The sequence below is a fragment of the Hypanus sabinus genome, chromosome 31 (genome assembly GCF_030144855.1).
Source record: "Hypanus sabinus isolate sHypSab1 chromosome 31, sHypSab1.hap1, whole genome shotgun sequence".
In the NCBI taxonomy this organism is placed as follows: domain Eukaryota; kingdom Metazoa; phylum Chordata; class Chondrichthyes; order Myliobatiformes; family Dasyatidae; genus Hypanus; species Hypanus sabinus.
Window position 1 is genome coordinate 39,646,124 of NC_082736.1, and position 27,370 is coordinate 39,673,493.

The 27,370-nt window shown below is 42.7% G+C and overlaps 1 protein-coding gene across 3 annotated transcripts in view; it reads left to right on the forward strand.

Moving 5' to 3' along the window:
• LOC132384108 (RAS guanyl-releasing protein 2) overlaps positions 1 to 27,370 on the forward strand; it is a 132,798-nt gene that overhangs the window by 61,265 nt on the left and 44,163 nt on the right. For 2 of the 3 annotated variants that reach the window (XM_059955454.1, XM_059955453.1), the window contains 3 exons: positions 16,089 to 16,284; positions 18,478 to 18,580; positions 26,804 to 26,866. In XM_059955454.1, the coding sequence (XP_059811437.1) occupies positions 16,191 to 16,284; positions 18,478 to 18,580; positions 26,804 to 26,866 (260 nt within the window). In that variant the 5' untranslated portion in view covers positions 16,089 to 16,190. Of the gene's footprint in view, positions 1 to 6,137; positions 6,214 to 16,088; positions 16,285 to 18,477; positions 18,581 to 26,803; positions 26,867 to 27,370 lie in introns of those variants that run through there. The other variant, XM_059955455.1, reaches the window with a different exon arrangement.

Consider the following 27,370-nt stretch of genomic DNA (forward strand, 5'->3'; position numbering starts at 1 on the left):
CAGAGTATAAAGTAAATGGCAGGATACTTGGTAGTGTGGAGGAGCAGAGGGATCTGGGGGTACATGTCCGCAGATCCCTGAAAGTTGCCTCACAGGTAGACAGGGTAGTTAAAAAAGCTTATGGGGTAATAGCTTTCATAAGTCGAGGGATAGAGTTTAAGAGATGCGATGTAATGATGCAGCTCTATAAAACTCTAGCTAGGCCACACTTGGAGTACTGTGTCCAGTTCTGGTCGCCTCAGTATGGGAAGGATGTGGAAGCATTGGAAAGGGTACAGAGGAGATTTACCAAGATGCTGCCTGGTTTAGAGAGTATGAATTATGATCAGAGATTAAGGGAGCTAGGGCTTTACTCTTTGGAGAGAAGGAGGATGAGAGGAGACATGATAGAGGTGTACAAGATATTAAGAGGAATAGACAGAGTGGACAGCCAGCACCTCTTCTCCAGGGCACCACTGCTCAGTACAAGAGGACATGGCTTTAAGGTAAGGGGTGGGAAGTTCATGGGGGATATTAGAGGAAGGTTTTTCACTCAGAGAGTGGTTGGTGCGTGGAATGCACTGCCTGAGTCAGTGGTGGAGGCAGATACACTAGTGAAGTTTAAGAGACTACTAGAGAGGTATATGGAGGAATTTAAGATGGGGGGCTATATGGGAGGCAGGGTTTAAGGATCGGCACAACATTGTGGGCCGAAGGGCCTGTACTGTGCTGTACTATTCTATGTTCTATATTCTATAAATGTTCTGAAAAATATGCTCAGTTCCTCCACAATTTTGACCCATATTTCTCTCAAAATCCAAGGATGAAAGGCCTGAGATAGGTAAGTCACCTGGAACAGATGGTGTACACCCCAGAATTCTGAAAGTCACCTGGAACAGATGGTGTACACCCCAGAATTCTGAAAGTCACCTGGAATAGATGGTGTACACCCCAGAATTCTGAAAGAGGTAGCTGAAGAGATCATGGAGGCATTAATAATGATCTTTAAAGAATTGCTAGATTCTGAAATGGTTCCAGAAGACTGGAAGATTGAAAATGTTACTCCACTCTTCAAAAAGGGAGAGAGGCAGAAGAAAGGAAACTATAGGCCAGTTAGTCTGACCTCAGTGGCTGGGAAAATGTCGGAATTGATGAGGTATCGGAATACTTGTAGGTATATGATAAAATAGGCCATAGTCAGCATGGTTTCCTCAAGGAAATCTGTTGGGAATACTTTGAAGAAATAACAAGCAGGATAGACAAAGGAGAATCAGTTAATTTTGTGTACTTGGATTTTCAGAAGGCTTTTGACAAGGTGCCATAGATGAGGCTGTTTAACAAGCTCATGGAAGATTTTAACATGGATAGAGCATTGGCTAATTGGCAGGAGGCAAAGATTGGAAATACAGGGAGCCTTTTAAATAAATAAAGTGTTAGATTTTTGCATAGTAAGGAAATTAAGTGTTAAGGGGAGAAGGCAGGTAGGTGGAGATGAGTTCATGGTCAGATCAGCTATGATCTTATTGAATGGTGGAGCAGGTTCAACGGGCCAGATGATGATGTTTCTTACGTTCATATGTTGTGTTATGTTCTTTTCTGGCTGATTGCCAGTGACCACTGGTGTTCCACAGGGGTTTGTGTTGGGACCAATTCTTTTTACTTTATATGTCTGTTATTGTCCAGTCCTGAGCCGCATTCCGGGTCTTGATCCAGTCCGCGGACTCCAGACTCCGGATATTGCAGCCGTCCCTCCCATCACCCTTAAGCCAAATAGGATAATCTTGGCTTAAGAAGGTGCACCTGTTGCCTATCAGCTGGCAGGTGGATATAAGGGACTCTGGGATGGAACCTAGTTGGGGGTTGTCTTGCATGAGTTGGTCTGTCTGATTGGCTCTGTTTGTTCTAGTTGTCCCAGCTGGGAGGGCCCATGGCTTTACCCTCAAGTTCTGTGAGTCAGTCCTTGGAGTTACCCTGGACCAAGTCCCCTTCTGATCCCTTGCCTCTGTTGGGTAGCAGGCTGGACTGCCATTGCCTGGTGGGGGACTCTGTCCCCTTCCTACCTCTCACCTCTGATGGGTTGTGCCCACTACCTGCCCACGTGTCCTGTGTCTTGCCTGGGCCTCTGTGTTCCTGCCTGGGGGGTGGCCCTACCCAGGAGTATATGGCACACCCCCTTCCTACTCCTTGCTCCCTATGGGTTGTGCCTGCACCTGCCCAGGTGTTCCCTGTCTTGCCTGGGCCTCTTGTGTTCCTGCCTGGGAGGTGCTGCCCAGGAGTTATGTGGCTGCCCAGGGCACTCTCCTGCCTAGCCATGGACTCTCTCTGAACCCCAGGATTACCTAGTATGCCCCATCTCTTTTGCATGCCCTGGTCTCCCCATCTGGTTCTATCCTTTAGTTATTTCTGTCCTGCTCCTAGTACTTCAGTGCCTGCATCCTGCACTTGGGTCCAGCCTCCTGTCCCCATGTGACAATGTCAATGAATTGGATGAAGGAATTGATGGCTCAATTGTAAAGTTTACATATGATATGAAGATAAGTGGAGAGGCAAGTTGTTTTGGGGAAGTAGAGAGGCTACAGAAGGACTTATAAAGATTAGGAGAATTGGCAAAGAAATGGCAGATAGAACACAGCATCAGGAAGTGCATGGTCATGCACTTTGGTGGAAGAAATGAAATAGTTGACTATTTTCTAAATAGAGAAAATGCTTAAAAAAAAAGCTGAAATGCAAAGGGACTTGGGAACCCTTGTGCAGAATTCCTAAAGGTTAATTTGCAGGTTGAGTCTGGTGAGGAAGGTGAAGGCAAATGCAATGTTAGCATTCATTTCAAGAGGTCTAGAATATAAAAGCAAAAATATAATGTTGAGACTTTATAAAACACTGATGAGGCCTCTTTTGAATATTGTGAGAAGTTTTGGGCCTCTTATCTTAGAAAGGATGTGCTGAAACTGGAGAGGGTTCAAATGAGGTTCACAAAATTGAACCCAGGAATAAATAGCTTGTTGTATGAAGAGCATTTGGTGGCTTTGGGTCTGTATTCACTAGAATTCAGAAGAACGAGGGGTGGCCTCATTGAAAGCTATCAAACAGTGCAAGGCCTTGATGGAGTAGATGTGAAGAGGATGTTTCCTATGGTGTAAGAGTCTAAGACCAGAGCTGACAGCCTCAGAATAAAGGTTGTCCTATAGAATAGAGATTAGGAGGAATATCTTTAGCCAGAAATTGGTGAATCTTTTGCCAAAATCAGGTATGGAGGCCAAATCTTTATGTATATTTAAAGCAGACTTTTATAGATTCTTGAATGGCCAGGGCATAAAGGGATACAGAGAAAAAAGGAGATTGGGGCTGAGAGGGCAATTGGATCAGCCATGATGAAATCTCCAAGATCTTATCGTCTATTTTCACAGTAAGTGGTTTATTTAAGTCAGCAGCAAAAAAAAAAAAAATCTTTTTGCTCTGTTCTCTCTTCCTCTCCTATTTTCTTCATCTTTCTGACTGAATCAGCCTGGTTCTTATTAGTATCTCCAACCAAATGTAATCAATCTGGTTCTCACTAGAATCTCTAACCCAGTGTAATCAGCTTGGTTCTTGTTAGTATCTCTAACCCAGTGTAATAAGCCTGGTTCTCATTTGTATCCCCACCCCACTGTAATCAGCTGTGTTCTCATTACTATCTCCAACCCAATGTAATCAGCCTGGTTCTCACTAGAATTTCTAACCCAATGTAATTAGCTTAGTTCTCGTTAGTATCCCCAACCCATTATATTCAGCCTCATTCCCACTGGTATCTTCAACCCAACTCACTGCATGAGCAGTCTTGCATTGCCTTAGAAATTACTAGACTTCCCCATAGCCCTCTATTTTTCTAAGCTCCATGTACATATCCAAAAGTCTCTTAAAAGACCCTATCGTATCCACCTCCATCACTGTTGTCGGCAGCCCATTCCATACACACACCACTCCCTGAGTAAAAAAACTTACCCCTGACGTCTCCTCTGTACCTACTCCTCAGCACCTTAGACCTGTGTCCTCTTGTGGCAACCATTTCAGCCCTGGGGAAAAACCTCTGACAATCCACATGATCAATGCCTCTCATCATCTTGTACACCTCTATCAGGTCACCTCTCATCCTCCGTTGCTCCAAGGAGAAAAGGCCAAGTTCACTCAACCTGTTTTCATAAGGCATGCTCCCCAATCCAGAAAACATCCTTGTACATCTCCTCTGCACCCTTTCTGTGGCTTCCACAGAGACCAAGTTTAAATTGAATTGAATTCACAAGATCACAAGAGAAAGGGCAGAAGTAGGCCATTGAGTCTGCTCCACCACTCCATGAGCTAAACTATACTCCCATCCAGTTACAGTTTCCAGATTTTTCACCATATCCCTTGATACCCTGACTAATTAGATACCTATCAATCTCCTCCTTAAACAACCTCAATGATCTGGCTTCCAGAGCTGTATGTGGCAATGAATTTCATAAATCCATAACCCTCTGGCTAAAAAAAATTCTCCTCATCTCTGTTTTAAATGGGTAACCTCTAATTCTAAGACTGTGGCCTCTTGTCCTGGACTCACCCACCAAAGGAAACAGCCTTTCTACATCTCCTCTGTTCAACCCTTTCAACATTCAAAATGTTTCTATGAGATTCCCTCTCATTCTTCTACACTCTGATGAATACAGTCCAAGAGCCGACAAACGCTCCTCGTATGTTAGACCCTGCATTCCAGGAATCATCCTCATAAAGCTTCTCTGAACTCTCTCCAACATCAGCATATCCCTTCTAAAATAGGGGGCCCAAAACTGCACACAGTATTCCAAATGAGGCCTCACCAGTGCCCCATAGAGCCTCGTCAACACTTCCTTACTCTTATATACTATTCCTCTTGAAATGAATGCCAACATAGCATTCGCTTTTCTTACTACTGATCCAACCTGGTGGTTAACCTTTAGGGTATCCTGCATGAGGACCCCCAAGTCCTTTTGCACTTCTGATTTTTGAATTTTCTCCCCATCTAAATAATCTGCCCAATTATTTATTCTTCCAAAATGTACAACTGTACATTTCTCAACATTGTATCTCATCCACCATTTCTTTGCCCACTCTCCTAAACTGACCAAGTATCTCTACAACCTTTCTGTTTCTTCAACAATTCCTGCTCCTCCACCTACCTTGGTGTCATCCGCAAACTTCGCCACAAAACCATTTAATCCATAATCTAAATCATTGATATACAGTGTAAAAAGAAGCGATTCCAACACCGACCCCTGTGGAACACCACTAGTAACCAGCAACCAACCAGAATAGGATCCCTTTATTCCCACCCTTTGCTTTCTGCTTATCAGCCAATACTCCACCAATTCCAATATCTTTCCTTGCGTTTAGCTTTTAAGTCTGTGAGGGTGTGCATTCATCGTCCAGAATATGCCATTTTCTCATTGCTACCATCAGGGTGGAGATACAGGAGCCTGAAGACCCACACTCAACAATTCAGAAACAGCTTCTTCACCTCTACCATCAAATTTCTGAATGATTCATGAACCCATAAGTGCTATCTTATGATTCCTTTTGTTGCCAATATTTATTTTGTAAGTTATAGTAATTTTTTAACTGATTTATACTGCTATTATAAAACAGTAAGTTTCACATCACATGAGACAGTGATATTAGAAATGATTCTGAATGTGGCAGCAAAGTGACGAGGAAGGAACTACAGAAAATTGCCTCCATTGGAGAGGATATCGAGTACAAGAGCTGGCATGTCGTGTTATTGTTGTACTAGACATTGCTGAGACCATGAGCATTATGTGCAGATCTGAACACATATTGTAGGAAGGATGTGACTAAACTAAAGAGGGGGAAGAAAAAATTCACAAGGATGTTGCCGGGGTGGAGAGCATGATGTATAAGGAGAGACTGGATAGGCTGGGACTGTTTTCCATGAAATTAATTTATTTATAAAAGTTAGGATATAGTGGATGGTCATATTCTTTTTCCCAGTCGGAAACTGGAGGGCCTCTGGAGGCAAGGGAGTGAACGGAGGAGAAAAGTGAAGAAACCTGGATTCTAGGGCCCAGGTCTGGTTCAACAGCCTTGCTGACAGTTTCTGTTTGCAGTTAAGTGGGACACGGTTCCCAGGTGGTCTGGGTGTGTGTGCGAGGATTGAGACGAACTAAGCTTGTTTGATCAGAAGGAAACTGCACATCAGGAGTCAGATATTCAACTATTTTCAAGGTCTTCACCTTTTACTGTGACTTGCAGCGGTAAACGTTGTGAAATTCCTACATCCTGATGTAACCTTTCGATGTTTTTTGTGGGGTATGGAAAGATTCCACCTGTCAAGATTGTATATCTGTGTGTGTATGTGTGTGAGTGTGACAGTGTGTGATTGGATGTGTGTGTGTGTGTGAGTGAGAGAGTGGATGTGTGTGTGCATATGTGTGTGAGTGGATGTGTGTTTGTGTGTGAGTGAGTGTAAAAAAGTGTGTGTGAGTAGATGTGTTTATGCGAGTGTGAGAGTGTAAGAGAGTGTGTGAGTGGGTATGTTTGCATGTGTGAGTGTAAGAGTGTCTGTGAATGTGTATGTGAGTGTGAGTGTGTGAGTACATGTGTGTCTGTGTGCGAGTGGATGTGTATGTGTGAGAATGTGTTAGTGGATGTGTGTGTCTGTATGTGTGAGTGTGAGAGTGTTTGAGAGTTTCTGTGAGTGTTTGTGACTGGAAGAGTTTCTGTTAGAGTGTGTGTGTTTGACAGTGTATGTGAATGTGTATGAGTGAGATTTTCTGTGAGCATACGTGAATGTGAGTGTGTGTGTGTGTGCGCGCGACAGTACATGTGAATGTGAGAGTTTCTGTGAATGTGTCTGACAGTGTACGTGAATGTGTATGAGTGTGAGAGTTTCTGTGAGTGTGTGTGTGTCTGGCAATGTATGTGAATGTGTGTGTGTGAGTACAATGATAGATTGTGCACTGCCCCTGACTTTTCATGAATGGCAGCTTGGGCCTTGCCCCAGCAATCAGAGGATTTGCAATTATTTGATTGCATCCATCAGAAGTATGTCACTGTGCCTGGTGTTCACAGATATTCGTTTTCAGAAACAACCAGTATCTGTGACACTTCCTCGCTTTGGATCTTGCTGTGAGGCCTTGAAATCCCTGAAGTCGCTGCACACCTGCAATTGGCAGCATCTGAGAAAGCCTCTCGGTCCTGCGCTCGACCCCGGGGACTCGGTCCTGCGCTCGACCCCAGGGACTCGGTCCTGCGCTCAGCCCCTGGGTCACGATAGCAATGTGCCGTTTGTTACCTCCATTTGCTTTTTTGCTTTCTCGAGGTTGTATTATTGCAGAACCTTTCATACCATCTGAAATTGTTTTTACCAATGTGATGCTATGTTGAGGTTTCATGGTTGTGGAAATAGAGCAGCCAGTCTGTGTACATCGGAGGTGCAGGTGGTGCAGCTGGTAAGCTGTTTGCTTCACTGTGCCATTGACCTGAGTTGAATGCTGACCTCTGGTCCTATCTAAGATTGCACACATTTCTCCGTTTCCTCTCAAGTCCCAACGACTAGCAGGTCAGGCTGCCCCGAATATGCAGTGAGGTGTCGAATCTGGGGAGAGTAACTGAGAATGTGAGAAGAATAGAAAATATTTGAATATTGTAAATGGTCCATAGATGTTCAGCACAGATACTGTGGGATGAAGAGTGTGTTGCACCTTTAGAAGCAGGAGGATAACCAGGAGAAGAGTAAGTGTATTCAAGGAGCAAAAGGGAATCTGTGTGGGGCCGAGCAATAGAAGGAGAATGCGAAGTGATTAAATCTGATGGCTGCTCACCAAGGAGAAGGGTGTGTTGGATGGAGAGTTAGGGGATGCAGATATTCTGAATCATGTCTGTGCAGGTGTCAGAAAGGAGGAAATGTAAAAGGCATTAAGGAGGTTAAATCCATAGGGCCAATGAGCTGGCATCAGTGGTAGGGAAATTATTGGGAAAAATATTCTGTTCATTGTGAAAGGATTTCTGTGTATATAGGAAGATGGGGAATGACTCGAAGGAGACAACATGGTTTTGTGCAGGGAAAATTGTGTACCACAAATCTGATTCTGTTTTCTTAAGGTAACTAAGAAAAATGATGAAGCCAGGAGACTAGACAAAGTTTACTTAAAGTTTAGCAAAGCTTTTAATAATGTCCCATATAGTAAGCTTGTCTAAAAGGTTACATTACCTGGGATTCAACATTGGAGGCAAATGGACTGGTTCATAGAGGGAGAGGCCAGTAGTTGAGAGGTGCTTTTTGACTAGAAGTCACAGTGATCACAGTTGCTAGGACTTTTGTTGCTTGTCATGTTTATGAATGATTGGAAGAGAATTTAAATGCACCGAAGAGTATTTTTGCAAATGATTCAAAAATTGGTGGAGTAGTAGAAGTTTGAAGTGTGTGGATGAGAGGGGTATGGAGGGCGATGGTCCAGCTGTTTTTGGTGGGACAAGACAAAATAACAATTCAGCACAGACTAGATGGGCTAAAAGGCCTGTTCTTGTGCTGTGGTGCTCTCTGACTCGACTCAGAAACATGGTTTTGGAAGGATACAGAGGCAGAAATTTGCTGGGAAGTTGGACAGAGAGGTGACAGCTGGAATTGAATTTGTACAGAGTGAGGTGATGCATTTTGGAGCATCAGAGACTAACTGGATCAGTACAGTAATAGCAGGAATCTCAGGACTGTTGACTTCAAGAGGAATATTCAAGTACAAGCTTATAGCCTCTTGACAATTGAGTAACAAGCAATTAGATAGGTCATGGGGATCAGAAGAGATATATCCCAGGCTACTGCAGGAAGCGAGGGAGGAGATTGCTGAGCTTCTGGCGATGATCTTTGCATCATTAATAGGGAGAGGAGAAGTACCAGAGAATTGGAAGGTTGCAAATGTTGTTCCCCTCTCAAGAAAGAGAGTAGCGATAACCCAGAAAATTATAGACCAGTGGGTCTGACTTCAGTGGTGGGCAAGTTGTTGGAGAAGATCCTGAGAGGTAGGATTTTTGAGCATTTGGAGAGACATAATCTGATTAGGGATAGTCAGCATGGCTTTGTCAAGGGAAGGTCATGCCTTACAAGCCAGATTGAATTCTTTGAGGATGTAATAAAACACATTGAAGGTCAAGTAGTGAATGTAGTGTAAATGGATTTCAGTAAGGCATTGCATAAGGCTCCCCATGCAAGGCTCATTCAGAAAGTAAGAAGGCATGGAATCCAAGGAGACCTTGCTTTGTGGATCCAGAATTGGCTTGCCCATAAGAGGCAAAAGGTGGTAGTAGATGGTTAGTATTCTGCATTGAGGACAGTGACCAATGGGGATCCAGTTCTAAGAACACTCATCTTGGTGATTTTTATAAATGATCTGGATGAAGAAGTAGAAGGGTAGGTTAGTAAGTTGGCTAATGACACAAAAATTTGGGGGTGCTGTGGATAGTCTGGAGGGTTAACAGAGGTTACAGAGATGGAATTCAACAAAGATAAGTGTGGAGTGGTTCATTTCAGTAGGTCAAATTTGAAGACACCATATAATATTAATGGTAAGACTCTTAGCAGTGTGGAGGATCAGTGAGATCTTGGAGTATGTGTCCATCGGACACTCAAAGCTGCTGCATGATTTGACAGTGTTAAGAAGGCGTGTGGTGTAATGACCTTCATCAACCATGGGACTGAGTTCAACAGCCGTGATGTAATGTTAAAGCTACATAAGAGTACTATATTTGAGTACTATATTCAGTTCTGGTCACCACACTACAGGAATTATGTGGATACTATAGAGAGGGTACAGAGGAGATTTACAAGGATGTTGCCTGGATTAGAGAGCATGCCCTATGAGAACAGGTTGAATGAATTTGGCCTTTTTGTCCTTGGAGTGACAGAGGAGAGAGGTGACCTGATAGAGGTGTACAAGAAAATGAGAGCCATTAGTAGTGTGGATAGCCAAAGGCTTTTTCCTAAGGCTGAAATGGCTAACATGATGGGACATAGTTTTAAGGTGTTTAGAAGTAGATGCAAGAGGGATGTCAGAGGTAAGTTTTCACACAGAGTGGTGAGCGCATGGAATGCACGACCAGTGACGGTGATAGAGGCAGATACGTAGGAAACTCTTAGATAGGTCCATGGAGCTTTGTAAAATAGAGGGCAATGTGATAGGGATATTCTAGGAAGTTTCTGGAGTGGGTTACATGGTTGGTACAACATTGTATGTCAAAGGGCCCGTAATGTGCTGTAAATTTCTATGTTCTATGTTCTAGTCTAGTGAACAAAACTGTTGAAAATTGTGACAAATTATTAGTGTAGTGAAGGAGCTATTGAAAATGGAGTCACAAATGATTAGTCTAGTGAATCAGGCTGTTGAAAATTGTGACACAAATGATTCATCTAATGAACAAGGCTTTTGAAAATTGTGACATAAGTGATTAGTCTAGTGAATGAGGTGTTGAAAGTGTTGTCACATGATTAGTCTCGTGAAGGAGCTGTTGAAAATTGTGACAAGTCTAGTGAACAAGGCTGTTGAAAATTGTGACACAAGTGATTAGTCTGGTGAATGAGGTGTTGAAAGTGGTGTCACAAGTGATTAGTCTAGTGAGCGAGGCTATTGGCATGTTGCTCCTTCTAGGCAAATACATTGAATGTAAATGGTTAGATGTCATGGAACAGCTGTAGAGGTCATTGATCGAGCTGCACTTAGAGCATTATGTGTAGTTTTGGCTGTCATTTTGCAGGAAAGAGTAGAAACAGAGGAGATTCACCAGGTTATCATCTGGAATGGAGGACTGTAGTTATAATGAGAGATTGAGCAGGCTGATCCTGTTCCATCTGTAGCTGAGGACTGATGTCATTGAGGTTCATAAAATTATTAGATAGGGGATATAATCAGGATCTTTTTCAAAAACCTGAAACTGCAGGCTGGAGGTTTAAGATTTTGAGGGGTGGGGGAGCTGAGGGGATGTTTGTCACAGAGGATAGTGGTTGTAATGAACGAGCTACTTGAGGTAATGGTGGACAAAGATACAATGACACTGTGTAAAATGTTTTTGGACAGGTACTTGAATGGGCAAGCAATGTAGAAATACAGGTCCAATAGGATTAGCATTGATTGGCTTTGTGGTTGGCATGGTTAAGATGTGCTGAAGGACCTTTTCTGGTGCTCTATAACTCAATAACTCTAACAGAGCATTCAGTTCCAGAGTTGGGAAGTTATGTTACAGCTTTACAAAACAGTTCACCTCCATCTGGAATATTGCATCTAAGTCAGCCCCATTATAGGAAGCATGTTAGGGCTTTGGAGATGGTGCAGAAGACGTTTATCTGGGTTAGAGGACATGAGCTCTAAGGGTGACCAAACCTGGGTTATTTTCACAGGAAGCCAGAGGTTGATTGGATAGAGGTTTGTAAGTTTATGAGAAGCACAGAAAGACAGACGATATCTTTTTTTCCAGGGTTGAAATGTCTAAAGGGGGCATGCACTTGTGTGAAGGAGAAAATTCAAAGGAGATGGTTAGGCAAAGGGCAAGTTTATTACATTGAGAGTGATAGGTACATGGAGTATACTACCAAGGGAAGAACTGGAGGCAAATATTAGGGAGGCATTTAAAATGGTTCAGGTACTTGGATGTAGTATACGACTATAACTGTATCTCTGAATACCTCTGCAACTGATCTCACACAAACATTAATGTCACAATGGATAGCAAAAGTGATGTTGTTTGTGGAAATCTATTAAGACAAGACACTTCTTTGAATAAGGATAGTGAGATATTTATATTCAATTGAAAGACTTCTATTCCTGCTCTGGGAGCGTATGGCCTCAATTTGACTCAAACTCATGGCATTTTGACTCAAAGGTGCAGGAGGGTCCTCACTGAGCCATCACAGTGTGTCTGACGGTTGTGGGAAATTCAGTTTTTGGATAAGGCTTCTGATACAAAAGCCTAGGACTACCATTTCATCCATACATTAAGGTGCAGGAGAGTCTTCACTGAGAATTGTGGGGAATTTGGTTTTCTGATACACTTATCACCATAAGTTACACCGACATTCATTTTCATGCTGCATTCACAGTAACTACAAAGAATACAGTAGACTCAATTAAAAATACACAGAAACATAGACTGGCAAACAACCAATTGTAAAAGAAGACACATTGTGCAAATAAACAAATAAATAATACAGAGAACATGGGTTGTAGGTGCCTTAAATCTGAATCCATAGGTTGTGGAATCAGTTCAGAATTAAGGTGTTTGAAGTCATCCACACTGGTCAGGAGACTGATGGGTGAGAGTAATAACTGTTCCTGAACCTGGTGGTATGGAACCTATGTCTCTTGTACCTCCTTGTTGGAGTTCCTTGATGATGGATGCTGCTTTCTCGTGGCAGTGTTTCTTGTAGATGTGCTCAATGATAGAGAGGGGGGGGGGTGAATCCACCATTTTCTGTTGACTTCTCTGTTCTTGGGCATTGGTGTCTACATACCAGGTCATGATGCAACTAGTCAGGATACTCTCCATTGTGCATCTATAGAAGTTTGTCAAAGTTTTAGATGACATGCTGAATCTACACAAACTTCTAATAAAGTAGAGGCGCTGTTGTGTCTTCTTTGTGATGGCACTTGCATGCTGATTCCCAGACAGATCCTCTGATATGATAGTACCATAGAATTTGGAGTTACTGACCCTCTCCACCTCTGATCCCCTAATGAGGACTGGCTCATGGACCTCTGATTTCCTCCTCCTGAAGTCAGTAATCAGCTCTTTGATTTTGCTGATCTTTATTGAAAGATTGTTGTTGTGGCACCATTCAACCAGATTTTCAACCTCTCTCCTCTATGCCGATCTATCACCACCTTTGATTCAGCCAACAGCAGCAAACTAAAATATGACATTGGAGTTGTACTTGGCCATACAGACCTAGGCATAAAGTGAGTAGAACGGGGGTAAGCACCCATTCTTGTGGTGCATGTGTGCTGATGGTGATCATGGAGAAGCTGTTGTTGCCAATCTGTACTGAGGTCTGTAAGTAAGGAAATCGAGGATCTAGTTGTACAGAGGTATTGAGGGCTTAGTTTAGAGGGTATAATAGTTTTGAAAACTGAGTTGTAGTCAATGAAGAGCATCCTAATGTATGCATCTTCATTGTTTAGACCGGGATCCTTAGCTTTTTTTATGCCATAGACCCCATGATGTGAACCCATAAGTCTAGATGTTCCAGAGCTGTGAACAGTCAGTGAAGTGGTATCTACTATTGACCTTCGATGGTAGCAAGCAAATTGGATTGGATCCAACTCACTCCTCAGGCGGAGGTTGATGTGCTTCGTGACCAACCTCTCAAACCACTTTATCCCAGTGGATATAAGTACAACTGGATGATAATCATTGAGGGAGGTTGTCACATTCTTTTTGTGCCTCCTCATGCCCCTCCTGCTCACATGGACTCTTAGTCACTGGACTTTGAGTGCAAAGTGAAGCCTGGATTATGGATGTCCTTCACCACCCCACCACATCACTGGACTTCAAACTCGGAGCACGGAGCTGAAGTCTGATGTGTAACTCCTCTACACCCATCCCTAACCCCTAATCAGACCTCTGGCATCCCACATCACTATCTCTAATCACTATCTTGACCTCTAAGTCCCCTCTCTGTCCCCAAAACCCATCTCTATGATCAAGTCTGAGCCACTATCTCAATGGAGACCACAGCTCAGCACTATCTTGATAGAAAAAGAGCAGCTATTCCACTTTTGTCTCCATATGAGCACTTCAAAATAGATCAGTATGATTAACACGCATTTCTGAGACATCAGCAAACAAGCTTCCTGCTGGAACCTGAAGCAGCAAGCAGTCTGGAAAAACTCAGCAGGTCAAGCAGCATCTGTGAGCACGATGGTGGAGAGTGAAAGGACCTATCGATACTTTGTTTCAAAACACTCATTCACTGGCTCTGATTGTTCTAATCCTGGCTTCTGGACCAAAGGGTTGAGAATTCCTTTCTCCCCCAGGAATGCTACTTGATCTGCTGAGATCCTCCAGAAGATTGCCTGTTGCTCCAGATTCCAGCATCTGCCATCTCTTATGGTTAGCACTTTCAGACTGATGGGGAGATAGTGGAAGCTGTTGGAGGAGAATGGTTCTCCATAAGAAGGTACTTCTCAGATGGTGACAGTGACAAAGCATTGGAGAATGTGAGAACTCAGTAACCCCAAACTGCGTGCAACAATGAGATTTTTAATGTGTTAACATGACTGGAGGGGAATTTGTAAAGCATAGAGCAAAACCCCAGAAAGCAGGATTCATTGTGTAAGGTGAATCTCTGCATCTACAAACACGAGGAAATCTGCAGATGCTGGAAAATCAAGCAACACTCAAAATGCTGGTGGAACGCAGCAGGCCAGGCAGTCCTGACGAAGGGTTTCAGCCCAAAACGTCGACTGTACTTCTTCCTATAGATGCTGCCTGGCCTGCTGCGTTCCAGCAGCATTTTGTGTGTGTTGCTTCACCGCACCTGCAGTCTGTTTTACTGAGAGTTTATCTGACTCTGGTTTCCATCAGTGGGTAATTAATAGTTGCCCATATGGTGGTGGTGTATGCACCAAGTACAAGAGAGTTGTTGCCAGTATTGGGGTCATTCATAGTCAGCAGTTCCTGACAGGTCTATTCAGCAAGAATTGGGTTCAGATGCTTGACACGAAGTGGGAAATGCTGTTAATGTATGAGGTATGGATAAAATACAGGATGCACAAGGGCTTTACCTAATGATAGAGGAATTTGATCAAGCAGTTTGAGTTAGAAAGAGTTGTGAAGGTGCTTTTAGTTGAGCAGGTAATGGTAAAATGTTATTAGCACTGATCCTGAACGTATTTGGTTACCAAGCAATCTCTACCAACTAAAAAAGGAATGATAATGTTATGAGGCCAATAGCAAAGAGAAGAACAACAACTCATATTCCACTGGGATTAGACTACAATCCAATGGTATGAACACAGTTTTCCAGGTTCAGGTCCACATACCTGTAGGATCATTTTCTACTCCCATCAATCAATCGGGTTCTCTCCCACAGAAATCCTGAAGAAGGGTCTTGGCCTGAGACTTCAATAGTTTATTCACTTTGGTAGATGCTGCCTGACCTGCAGAGTTCCTCCAGCATTTTATGTGTGTTGCATTCTCACTTTGTTCACCTTTCCATTTCTCCCTTGCATATTACCTTGAGTTCATCAGCCTATCTATCCACCTGGACTTCTTCTCCCTTAGTTCAACTTTCTTATCCACTCTCCCAACCTGCATTCATTGTCCATTAAGCCCTGCTTACCTGGTTCTACCTATCAACTGCCAGTCTCTGTCTCTATGCCTCCTCATTTGGCTCCATCCTCATAATATTTTGCCTCTGTGTATAGATGCCATTACTTAAATTGACATCATGGCTGCTGTTGACATGGTGGGCCATAGTGCTTGTTCCTCATAATTATAGAGTTATGCATTATTGAAACAGGACTTTTGGCCCATGCTGACGACGTTGCTCAACAACCTGGTCTCATCTGCTCACGTTTGGCCTACAGTCCTCAAAACTTCTCCTATCCATGTACTTATCTGATAACTTCTAAATCTTAATAATGTGCCCACCTCAACTACTATTTCTGGTAGTTCATTTCAAATACAGCTACCAGCCTCTATCTCATCCATCCTTTTCACTTTGATTTCCAAAAATCAAAGGAGCAGAATTAGATCATTCAGTCCATCAACACTCTTGCTATACTCTCAGTCCTGATGCATGATTTTGACCCCACACTTTGGCCACTCCTTTGCCCCCATAGATGTTCTTTGACCCCTTAAGTTCTTCTAGATATTCCAGAACATCTATCTCTCCAGGATTCTGGAGTCATGTCCATTCCATTCCAACTCACTTCTTGGTGTAAGAATGGATTAGTTACAACATTGATCTACCATCAAGCTCTGGAGCCTCATTTCCAGTTTGTGAGGAATGAAGAGGTAAATGTCAGCTAAGCTCATATCAGAAGGGATTCCCTTCTAGTTTGCATTTTTTGTGTTCCTTTGTTTAAATTTGGTTAAAAAAACTTTTTTTGCAGGACTTTAAACCTGAAGTGAAGGAACATTGAACCTGGTCCCACCTTCCAACTGTCTGGATTCCACACTTCTGGCTTCTGACACTTTTGAGATAAACAGCTGAGATGTCTGGGAAAGAGGAGAAGCTGCCAGAGTTCCTGAAGACCGTAAAGTCAGCCACTATTGATGAGTTGATTGAGGAGTGCATCAAAGAGTTTGGTAAGCTGGAGGAATGATTAAAACATCCACCTCTTTGACATCATGTCTTCTGATCACTTTCTCTCTACGTCCCTCCAGTTCTCTAGTGTGTTACCCCTCCTGTCCAGTAGAGGGTAAATGTCCAGTTCCTTAGTCTGTTACTCAACCTTTCCACTAATGTGTTATCCCTCCAGTTCAATTGTGTGTTATCCCTCCTGTTCACAACCGTGCTACTCCTCCAGTTCCATACTGTGTTACACCTCCTTTACTCTAGAAAGTTACCCCTCCTGTCCACTAGTGTGCTACCCCTCCTGTCCACTAGTGTGCTACCCTTCCAGTTCCCTAGTGTGTCACCCCTCTGTTTCTATAGAATACCCTTCCCGTCCACTAGTATTACTCCTACAATTCTCTACTGTTACTCCTCCAGTTCCCTAGTGTGTTACTCCTCCTGTTCACTAGTGCGCTATTCATCCAGTTCCCTAGTGTTACTCCTCCAGTTCTCTACAATGTTACACATTCTGTTCCCTTGTGTGTTACTCCTCCAGTGCCCTCGTGTGTTTGCCCTCCAGTTCCCAATTGAGTCACTCCTCATGCCCTAGTGTGTCATTCTCCAGTTCCCTAGTGTGTTACGCATCCAGTTCTCTAGAATGTTACCCCTCCTGTCCACTAGTGAGTTACTCCTCTAGTTCCCTGTTGTGTCACTCCTCCACTTCTCTTGTTCCTCCAGTTCCCCAGTGTGTTTTCCTTCCACCTACTCTTTAAGGGCACCTAAATCAGCAAAGAGCCAATCTGATTTCAGTGAGTGGTTCTGGATTAAATATTGGCCCTTAGACAAAATTTCTAACAGATGCTGCAGAACATTTTGTAGCAGAGAATTATTGTCAGATGTCAGTTTAGTATTGAGAAGGAGTGCTAGAGTGTTGTGATGGGTGATGTAGTGACAGGGTGGTGTAGTGTAGTGACGGGTGATGCAGTGTAGCAATCGGGCAACTTAGTATACATGTGGTGAATGGGTGATGTATTGTGGTTTTGGGGTGATTTAGTACAGGTGTTGTGATGAATGAGGTGATGTAGTGTGATTTAGTACGGGTGGTGTGATGATGGGGCAATGTAGAGTAGTTTGTGGTGATTTGGTACAGGTGGTGTGATGAATAAGGGTGATGTACTGTAGTGATGAGGGATCCCTGATAAAATGTCCTAGTTTGTCATTGAAATGTCAGCTATAGTCAATACCCAGCTGAAAGTCTGAGAAGATTTTATTAGCCTGTGTAGACTTGATAAACTGAAATGATCTCCTCTGGGTTATATAAAGAGATGTGACTTGCCTTGTCCTGCATCATAGTGCCAATCAGGAGTGGAGCCTAATCCCACAGTTTAGTGGCTGAGAATTTGAATGGAGCATCTGGTTCACACCAGGTCTCAGGTGCAAAGCAATATGTCAGGGTACTGGAGTAGGGATCCAATCACAGACCCAGTACTGTATACACAGTGATATTAATTGAGTAACAATTAAAGGTGCAAACAAAGTCAGCATCAAAGTCAGACAGACTGTACAGATATGAATGCTGGAAAGGGTCAGGAAAATTCACTGACACAATCTGGCAACACACAGGACTGAAAAATACACTGAGCAATAAACAGGGAGGCAGATGATAGGTGGAGCACAATGAGATAAGGTGGCAGCAATACATGTAGTAATGAGAAACGGATGAGAGACACTGTACTCAGTAATACAGGGGCCGGAGTAGAGCAGGGGCAGGAACAGGAGCACATGGAATATAAAACCACAGACTGACAGCTAGGGGGAAAACACACAGAGTTCAACTGGAGGTACTGACACATTATCTGAGTGAGCGAGAGAGCTGGATTTCCATAATGGAAGCCAACACATGGCTGTGGGACGAACACATTAACTCTATAAGGAATATCATGTGTAATTGTGTTGCTGGGTCAGAGAATGGCTTGGAAGTTGAGTAGGGAAGTTGCAATCAACATTCCCTCTTCAACCAGGACAGACTATGCCAAATAAACCAATGGTTCATTTGTGCCTATGTCTGAGATTAGGCAATGTTTGAATGAGCACCACCTTTGTCAAATTATCAAGAGGTACAATGTTGTGAAATAGAAGAAATCTGGAGACAAGAGAACATTCTCCTTGATGGTTCAAGAGGTAGGCTCACTTGCTTAATTATTTCTATTTCTCTTTCCCTCAAGATGACCACGGGAAACTGAAGAATGCAGCCTTACCACACATGTTCTTGTTGATGCACCAGTGGTATCTGCCATCTGCTGAACTGGTGGGAAAACTCCTCAAGTTATATCCTTTTCTGAGGGTAAATGGACTCCAGCTGACTCCCAATCCCAGCCCTGTTTTTTTTTAAAAATTTATTCATTCACAAGATATGGAAGTTGTGGATTTGTTGGCATTTTTTTCCATTCCCTATTGATTCTGAACGGAAAAGGAATTAGAGTGTTAACCACATTGGTGGGTGAAGCCAAAAATAATGTAGATTTCTTTCCCTGAATGTTCTTATGTAACAGGTGACTTTTCAGTAGTTCCATAGCCACCATGACTGGGTGTATGACCTAGAAGGGCACAAAAGAACATTCTGTAGGTGGCACACCTGTAGCCACGATGCGCTGGTAGCAAAGCTTTCAGTGACTAGGTCTTTAGGGCAATTTAGGTGAGTAGGTAACATGGTCCTTTGTACCTGATTTCTCATTTATGAAGGAAAGCCTGCTGTTATTGTGCCAATATCAATGCACCAACAACCAGCATTTTGTCAATCCATCCACCCAGGAAAACAAGTCCTTGTTTGCTGTGATCAGGCTTCACAGTTCACACCTTGGTTAAATCCCTCCTTAGTCCAAAGAAAACAAACCTACCTTAGACCTTCTCCACTTCTTAACTATAACTATCATTCACCAACATTAATGAGTTTTCTCCATGTTTCTCTGGTAATGTGGTGACCAGAGCTGTTTGAGGACTCCATTGGTCAGAGTTTAAGATCAGAAGTTTCCTTCTTCTGGATGAGCTGCCAACCATGGCTGATGAGCCCCATCTGCCCGAAGTGACTGGTTTTAAGGTTTTAAGTAACCCACCTTTGCTTCTTCTACTTGCTGCACCATTGTGTAAATTAATTACCTCAAATTTTTCTACATTCACTTTCATCTGTCCATATACTCCCTGATCAGACCAGCTGACAAATCCTGAGATTAACATTCCTCGCTCATAAATACACATGGAGATAGGAATACTCACACCCTCGCTTCACCCTCAGTAACTCCCTTTCCCTTCTGCTGCTTATCTGCTGCTCTGTGCCTGTGATGCTGCTGCAAGTTTTTCATTGCACCTGTGCACACGTGTACTTGTACAGATGACAATGAACACGGCATTGACTTTGACTTTCTGAACTTAACTCCTCTAGCCTATTCACTCATTCTCACATTTCTTTCCCTCTTGTTCTCTCACTCGCTTTCTCTTTTCTGCACACAATTTGTCCCTCTCTTTCAAATCCCACCCTCTCTACCTCACACTCTAGTATTGCACACTCTTACTCTTTCTGCCTTTGTCCACGTCTATGACAGATAAAGACATATGCGTTTTATTTTAAGTGCAAACAAAAACGCCATCAGCAAGGTACTAAATCAAGAATCTGAAACCACAGCTGCACGTAGCAGACAGAGCTGGTTTCACCCGTGTCCTCCTTCCCAGCATGGGCTATGGTGTCTCACTGTGAAACTTGCATTAACAAGAAAACTGGGCTGGATTTGGGTTTCACTCTCTGCTCTGGAGAAAGAGTGATGACCACTTCCAGCATGCTAGAATCTCCAGATGTCCCATCAGGGCAAAGATCCTTCAGGAATAGGTGAACAAAGGTGTCAGCTGTGCTCACCATAATCAGAAGCAGGGGAGGAACCCTCCATGGATGGAGAAGGCAACATGCATGAATATGCAGACAGTCTGGGAGAAACCTTACCCTATCTATCTCTTATTTCACAACTCTAGGCTTGCACTTACTGATGGTTTTGTTATATTACTTGAGTTTTTAAATTTATTAAAAACTAAAAGAATCAAACTGTCATTCTCAGTGCAGAAATAGGGGGAAATGATGTGGGTAGGTGAACCCTTAAAGAGTATGTTTCTAGGATCTGTAACTGGCAATTTTGTAACTTCAAAAACAATAAACGTTCTTGGCAATTGTAGAAATGACTTGCAGTGGACTGAAAAGCTTGAGAATGTAGATATTAGAAAGAGGATGTGCTGAAGCTTTTGGAAAGTATCAAGTTGCACAAGTCACCAGGACCAGACAGGATGTACCCCAGTCTACTGAGGTGAGGGAGGATATTGCTGAGCCTCTGGTGATGATCTTTGCTTCGTCAATGAGGATGGAAGAGGTTCCGGAGGATTGGAGGGTTGCGGATGTTGTTCCCTTATTCAAGAAAGGGAGTAGGAATAGCCCAGGAAATTATAGACCAGTGAGTCTTACTTCAGTGGTTGGTAAGTTGATGGAGAAGATCCTGAGAGGCAGGATTTATGAACATTTGGAGAAGCATAATATGGTTAGGAATAGTCAGCATGGCTTTGTCAAGGGCAGGTCGTGCCTTACAAGCCTGATTGAATTTTCTGAGGATGAAAAAATTCATCTACCACATTGATGAAGGTAGAGCCATAGATGTAGTGTATATGGATTTTAGCAAGGCATTTGATATGGCACCCCATGCAAAGCTTATTGAGAAAGTAAGGAGGCATAAGATCCAAGAGGACATTGCTTTGTGGATCCAGAACTGGCTTGCCCACAGCAAGTAAAGAGTGGTTGTAGATGAGTCATATTTTGCATAGAGGCTGGTGACCAGTGGTGTGCCTCAGAGATCTGTTCTGGGACCCCTACTCTTTGTGATTTTTATAAATGACCTGGATGAGGAAGTGAAGGGATGGGTTAGTAAATTTGCTGATGACACAAAGGTTGGGGGTGTTGTGGATAGTATGGAGGGCCGTCAGAGGTTACAATAGGACAATGATAGGATGCAGTACTGGGCTGAGAGGTAGCAGATGGAGTTCAACCCAGATAAGTGTGAGCTGGTCCATTTTGGTAGGTCAAATATGATGGCAGAATATAGTATTAATTGTAAGACTCTTGGCAGTGTGGAGGATCAGAGGGATCCTGGGGTCTCAGTCCATAGTACACTCAAAGCTGCTACGCAGGTTGACTCTGTGGTTAAGAAGGCATACGGTGCATTGGCCTTCATCAGTTGTGGGATTGAGTTTAAGAGCTGAGAGGTAATGTTGCAGCTATATAGGACCCTGGTCAGACCCCACTTGGATTACTGTGCTCAATTCTGGTTGCCTCACTGTAGTAAGGATGTGGAAACCATAGAAAGGTGGCAGAAGAGATTTACAATGATGTTGCCTGAATTGGGGAGCATGCCTTATGAGAATAGGTTGAGCGAACTTGTCCTTTTCTCCTTGGAGCGACAGAGGATGAGAGGTGACTTAATAAAGATGTACAAGATAATGAAAGGCATTGATAATGTGGATAGTCAGAGACTATCCCCCAGGGCTGAAATGACTAGCATGAGAGGACATAGTTTTAAGGTGCTTGGAAGTAGGTACAGAGGAGATGTCAGGGGCAAGTTTTTTTATGCAGAGAGAGGTGAGTGCGTGGAATGGGCTGCTGGTAGCAGCGGTGGAGGTGGAAACAATAGGATCTTTTAAGAGATTCCTGGATGGCTACATGGAGCTTAGAAAAATAGAAGGGCTATGTGTAAAGCCTAGGTAGTTCTAAGGTAGGGACATGTTCGGCACAGCTTTGTGGGCCAAAGGGCCTGTATTGTGCTGTATGTTTTCTATGTTTCTAAACTAATTGAAAGGAAGAAACAAGAGTCCGGGAATGCAGTTTACTTTAAGTGAGGCAAGCATGCATCACATGATAGCGATTTGAATGCACGTAGTATTCAGAATAATTTGAATTTTATTGGAATGCATGTAGTATTAGGAATAAAATTGATGAGTTGTCAGTACAAATAATTACATATGGTTATGATATTGTGTCAATTATGGAAACATGGCTGCAGGGTGACCAGGACTGGGAATTAAACATATAAGGGTATTCGACAATTAGGAGAGACAGGCAAGAAGGAAAAGGAGGTGGGGTGGCTATGTTAATAAAGCAAGAAATCACTGCAATAAAGCAAAATGATATTGGCTCAAAGGATCAGGATAACGAAACAATTTAGGTAGAAATAAGAAATAGTAAAGGGAAAAAAGCAGTGGTGGGAGTAGTCTATAGGCCTCCAAACAGCTGTAACTCAGTTGGTCGGAGCATAAATCAGGAAATATTTGGGGCTTGTAATAAGGGAACAGCTATAATTATGGGGGATTTTAACTTTCATATTGACTGGACTAATCAAGTCGGACACGGCAGCCTTGAAGAAGAGTTTATTGAGTGTATTCGGGATGGGTTCCTTGAACAATACATTACTGAGCCGACAAGGGGGCAAGCAGTCTTAGATCTGGTCCTGTGTAATGAGACAGGACTAATAAAAAATGTCCTAGTAAAGGATCCCCTTGGAATGAGTGACCATAACATGGTCGAATTCCATATTCAATTAGAGGATGAGAGGGTTGGATCTCAAACAAGCGTACTGAGCTTAAATAAAGGAGACTATAATGGTATGAGAGCGGAATTGCTTAAGATGGATTGGGAAAATCGATTAAAGGGTAGATCGGTACTTGATCAGTGGTGTATATTTAAGGAGTTATTTTACAACTATCAAGAAAAATATATTCCACTGAAGAAAAAAGAGTGTAAAAGAAAAAATAGTTATCCGTGGCTAAGTAAAGAAATAAAGCAAAGTATACGACTAAAAAGAAAGTTATATAAGGTAGCTAAATCTAGTGGGAAGATTGAAGATCGAGAAGCTTTTAAAGATCAGCAGCAAATAACAAAAAGATTGATTAAGAAGGAGAAGATAGATTGTGAAAGTAAATTGGCAAAAAACATAAAAGCAGATAGTAAGAGTTTTTATTGTTACATAAAAAGAAAAAGGGTGGCTAAAGTAAATGTTGATCCCCTAGAAGATGAGACCGGAAAATTAATGGTAGGGGACATGGAGATGGCAGAAACGCTGAACAAATATTTTGTATCAGTTTTTACAGTGGAGGACTCTCAAAATATCCCAACACTGGATAAACAGGGGGCTCTAGGGGGAGAGAAGCTAACTACGATTCAAATCACCAAGGAAATGGTACTTGATAAATTAATGGGACTGAAGGTGGATAAATCCCCTGGACCGGATGGCTTGCATCCTAGGGTCTTAAGGGAAGTGGCGGTCGGGATTGTGGATGCATTAGTGATAATTTTTCAAAACTCGCTGGACTCGGTAATGGTCCCGGCAAATTGGAAAAATGCTAATGTAACTCCTTTATTTAAAAAGGGCAATAGACAGAAGGCTGGGAATTATAGGCCAGTTAGCCTAACATCTGTGGTTGGCAAAATGTTGGAATCGATAATTAAGGAAACAGTAACGGCATTTGGATAAACATAGCTTAATAGGACAAAGTCAGCATGGCTTTACAAAAGGGAAGTCATGTTTAACAAGTTTGTTGGAGTTCTTTGAGGACATAACATATAGGGTAGATAAAGGGGAACCAGCGGATGTGGTGTATTTGGACTTCTAAAAGGCATTTGACAAGGTGCCACACCAAAGATTATTACTTAAAGTAAAAAATCATGGGATTGGGGATAATATTCTGGCATGGGTGGAGGATTGGCTTTCTAACAGAAAACAGAGAGTTGGGATAAATGGTTTATTCTCAGACTGGCAGTTGGTGACTAGTGGTGTTCCGCAGGGGTCGGTGTTGGGACCCCAACTCTTTACAATCTATATTAATGATTTGGAGAAAGGGACTAAGTGCAACATATCGAAGTTTGCTGATGACACAAAGATGGGAGGGAGTGTAATGAGTGCGGAGGACATTGAAACCCTGCATGGGGACATAGATAGACTGAGTGATTGGGTAGACATTTGGCAGATGAAATATAATACTGACAAGTGTGAGGTCTTGCACTTTGGCAGGAAAAATAATAGAGCAAGTTATTATCTAAATGGAGAGAAACTGGAAAGTGCTTCTGTGCAAAGGGATCTGGGGGTCCTGGTGCAGGAAACACAAAAAGTTAGTATGCAAGTGCAGCAGGTGGTCAAGAAGGCCAATGGAATGTTGGCTTTTATTGCTAGGGGGATAGAGTATAAGAACAGGGAGGTCTTACTGCAGTTGTACCGGGTATTGGTGAGACCATACCTGGAGTACTGCGTGCAGTTCTGGTGTCCATATTTAAGAAAGGACATACTGGCTCTCGAGGCAGTGCAGAGAAGGTTCACTAAGTTAATTCCGGGGATCAGTGGGTTGATGTATGATGAGAGGTTGAGTAGATTGGGACTCTACTCATTGGAGTTCCGAAGAATGAGAGGCGATCTTATTGAAACATATAAGATTGTGAAGGGGCTTGATCGGGTGGATGCGGGGAGAATGTTCCCAATGATGGGTGAAACTAGGACTAAGGGGCATAATCTTAAAATAAGGGGATGCCGTTCCAGGACTGAGATGAGGAGAAATTTCTTCACTCAGAGGGTAGTGGAGCTGTGGAATTTACTGCCCCAGAGAGCTGTGGAAGCTACTACACTCAATAAATTCAAAACGGAGATAGACATTTTCCTGGATAAAAATGGCATTAGGGGATACGGTGAGCAAGCAGGTAAGTGGACATGAGGCTAGGTTCAGATCAGCCATGTGATCTCCTGGGCCAGTTTTCGATAGCCTGGATGGGTCCAGAATTTTCCAGATTTTTTTTCTTCAATTGGCAAATCGTTTTTTTTTTCCCAGGTGATCACATGGGTTTGGGCGGGATGAATAATAAAATAAAATGGGCGGCATGGTGCCCTGTTGGTTGGCACTGTTGCCTTGTGAGCTTCGGTGAAAACTAGAGTTAAGATTGGATCAGCCATGATCTTGTTGAATGGTGGAGCAGGCTTGAGGGGCCGATTGGCCTACTCCTGCTCCTATCTCTTATGTTCTTATGTTTATGTTCTTATGATATATAACTTCACATATTTGTACATACAAACCATAATGAATTATTTAAATGAATGAATGCTTAATGAAATTATACACACACATTTATATATACACACAAGAATATTCAAATAATACCTAAATATTAAGTACACAGCAGCCACCTAGAGCAGGCCCAGATGCAGAGTGATTTGGGGGAGAAAGAAGCACTTGAACTAATCCCCTCACCTTTGCATTGGCACCAGAACATGGGAAGCTAGGAGTGACAACCTTACATTTTCCATAAGTAACACATACAAAATACAGGGGGAATTTATCAAGTCAAGCAGCATCTATAGAGGGGAAAAAACAGTCAACAGCATCTGCAGAATCCCGTGTTTATGCTTTTCTATACATGCAAGGAATAGGCCATGAGATGGTTTCCGGGTGCGAACTTAACATCAAAAACTACTGGAAATCTTGAGCTGGTCAAATAGCATCACTGGAAGCACTCCTAGCAGGACATTCCACATACCCAACACCCTCTGCATAAAAATAACCGACCTCTGATATCCCCCCCCCCCCATACTTTCCTCCAATAACTTTAAAATTACGTCATCTTCTGTTAGCCATTTATGCCCTGGGGAAAATGGAAAAAAAAAATAATGAGGTAACGTTCATGGGTTCAGTGTCCATTCAGGAATCTGATAGCAGAGGGTAAGAAGCTGTTCCTAAAATGTTGAATGTCTGTCTTCAGACTTCTGTACCTCCACCCTGATGGTGGGTTCCTTAACGATGTATGCCACATTTTTTGAGGCATCACCTTTTAACGATGGCCTCCATACTGGGGAATATTTTGTCCATGATGGAGCTGGCTAAATTTATAACTCTGCTGCTTTTTCCAATCCTATGCATTGGTTCTGCCATACCATGTCATACTACACTATATCAAGAATTTGGGTATATTTAAAGCAGAAGTTGATAGGTTGTTGATTAGTTAGGATGGCAAAGGTTACAGGTAGAAAGCAGGAGAATGGGGTTAAGAGGGATATTAAATCTCCCATGAGGGATTGTGGAGCAGACTCGATGGGTTGAGTGGCTTAATTCTGCTCTTATGTCTTGTGGTCAATTCTGACATAAACAAAAGGGAAATATTTGTTGAAAAATTTTGCCTGAAACTGTTGAACTAAACAGTAAGTTGAGAAGGATGATGAGAGAGCTTGGTACAGTATTGAGACTCGGTATAACAGTACACGAGACTACAGACAGGTAGTCTGCAGGAGAGAAATGAGGATTTAAAACAGCTGAACTCATTTGTGTCAACAAATGATATGATATCCTCTCCAACGAAGCAAGCCAATATGGACTGAGTAGCCTTGTGGAGTAGGTCCACAGGAACCTTGAATAGGCTCTGTCCTTGTCCAGGAAGTGTAACAAGACAACGACAGAACCAGATTTACTAACTCTACTGTTCCTTAACTGTAGCACGTATCGTGATGCTGGCAGTTCACAATCAAAGATCCTTCAGCTTAAAATATGTCAGCTGGTCAGGTAAGATTGACAATAAATCACAGTAGAACGGTAAGCATGAGTGTATGTCGGAATCTCTGCAAGGACAACGCAATAATGGGAGTGAGGGAGGAGCAACAGTACTCCAACATACACCAACATACCACATTCCCTAACACACAGACATACACACACACTCACAAACAGAACTGTGCAAAAGTCTTAGGCATATATAAAAAAACATTCTATGAAGGGAAACATGTCATCAAAATCCTTGCCAAACTTCTATAGATGTGTGGTGGAAAGTGTGCTGACTGGCTGCATTATGGCGTGGTATGGAACATCACTGCTTTTGAGTGGAAAATCCTACAAAAGTAGTGGATTCGGCCCAGTACATCATGGATAAAAGTCTCCCAATCATTGAGCACATCTACATGAAACATTGTCATAGAAAAGCAGCATCCATTATCAAAGATCCTCACCACCCAGGCCATGCTCTATTCTCGCTACTGTCACCAGGGAGGAGTTACAGAAGCCTCAAAACTC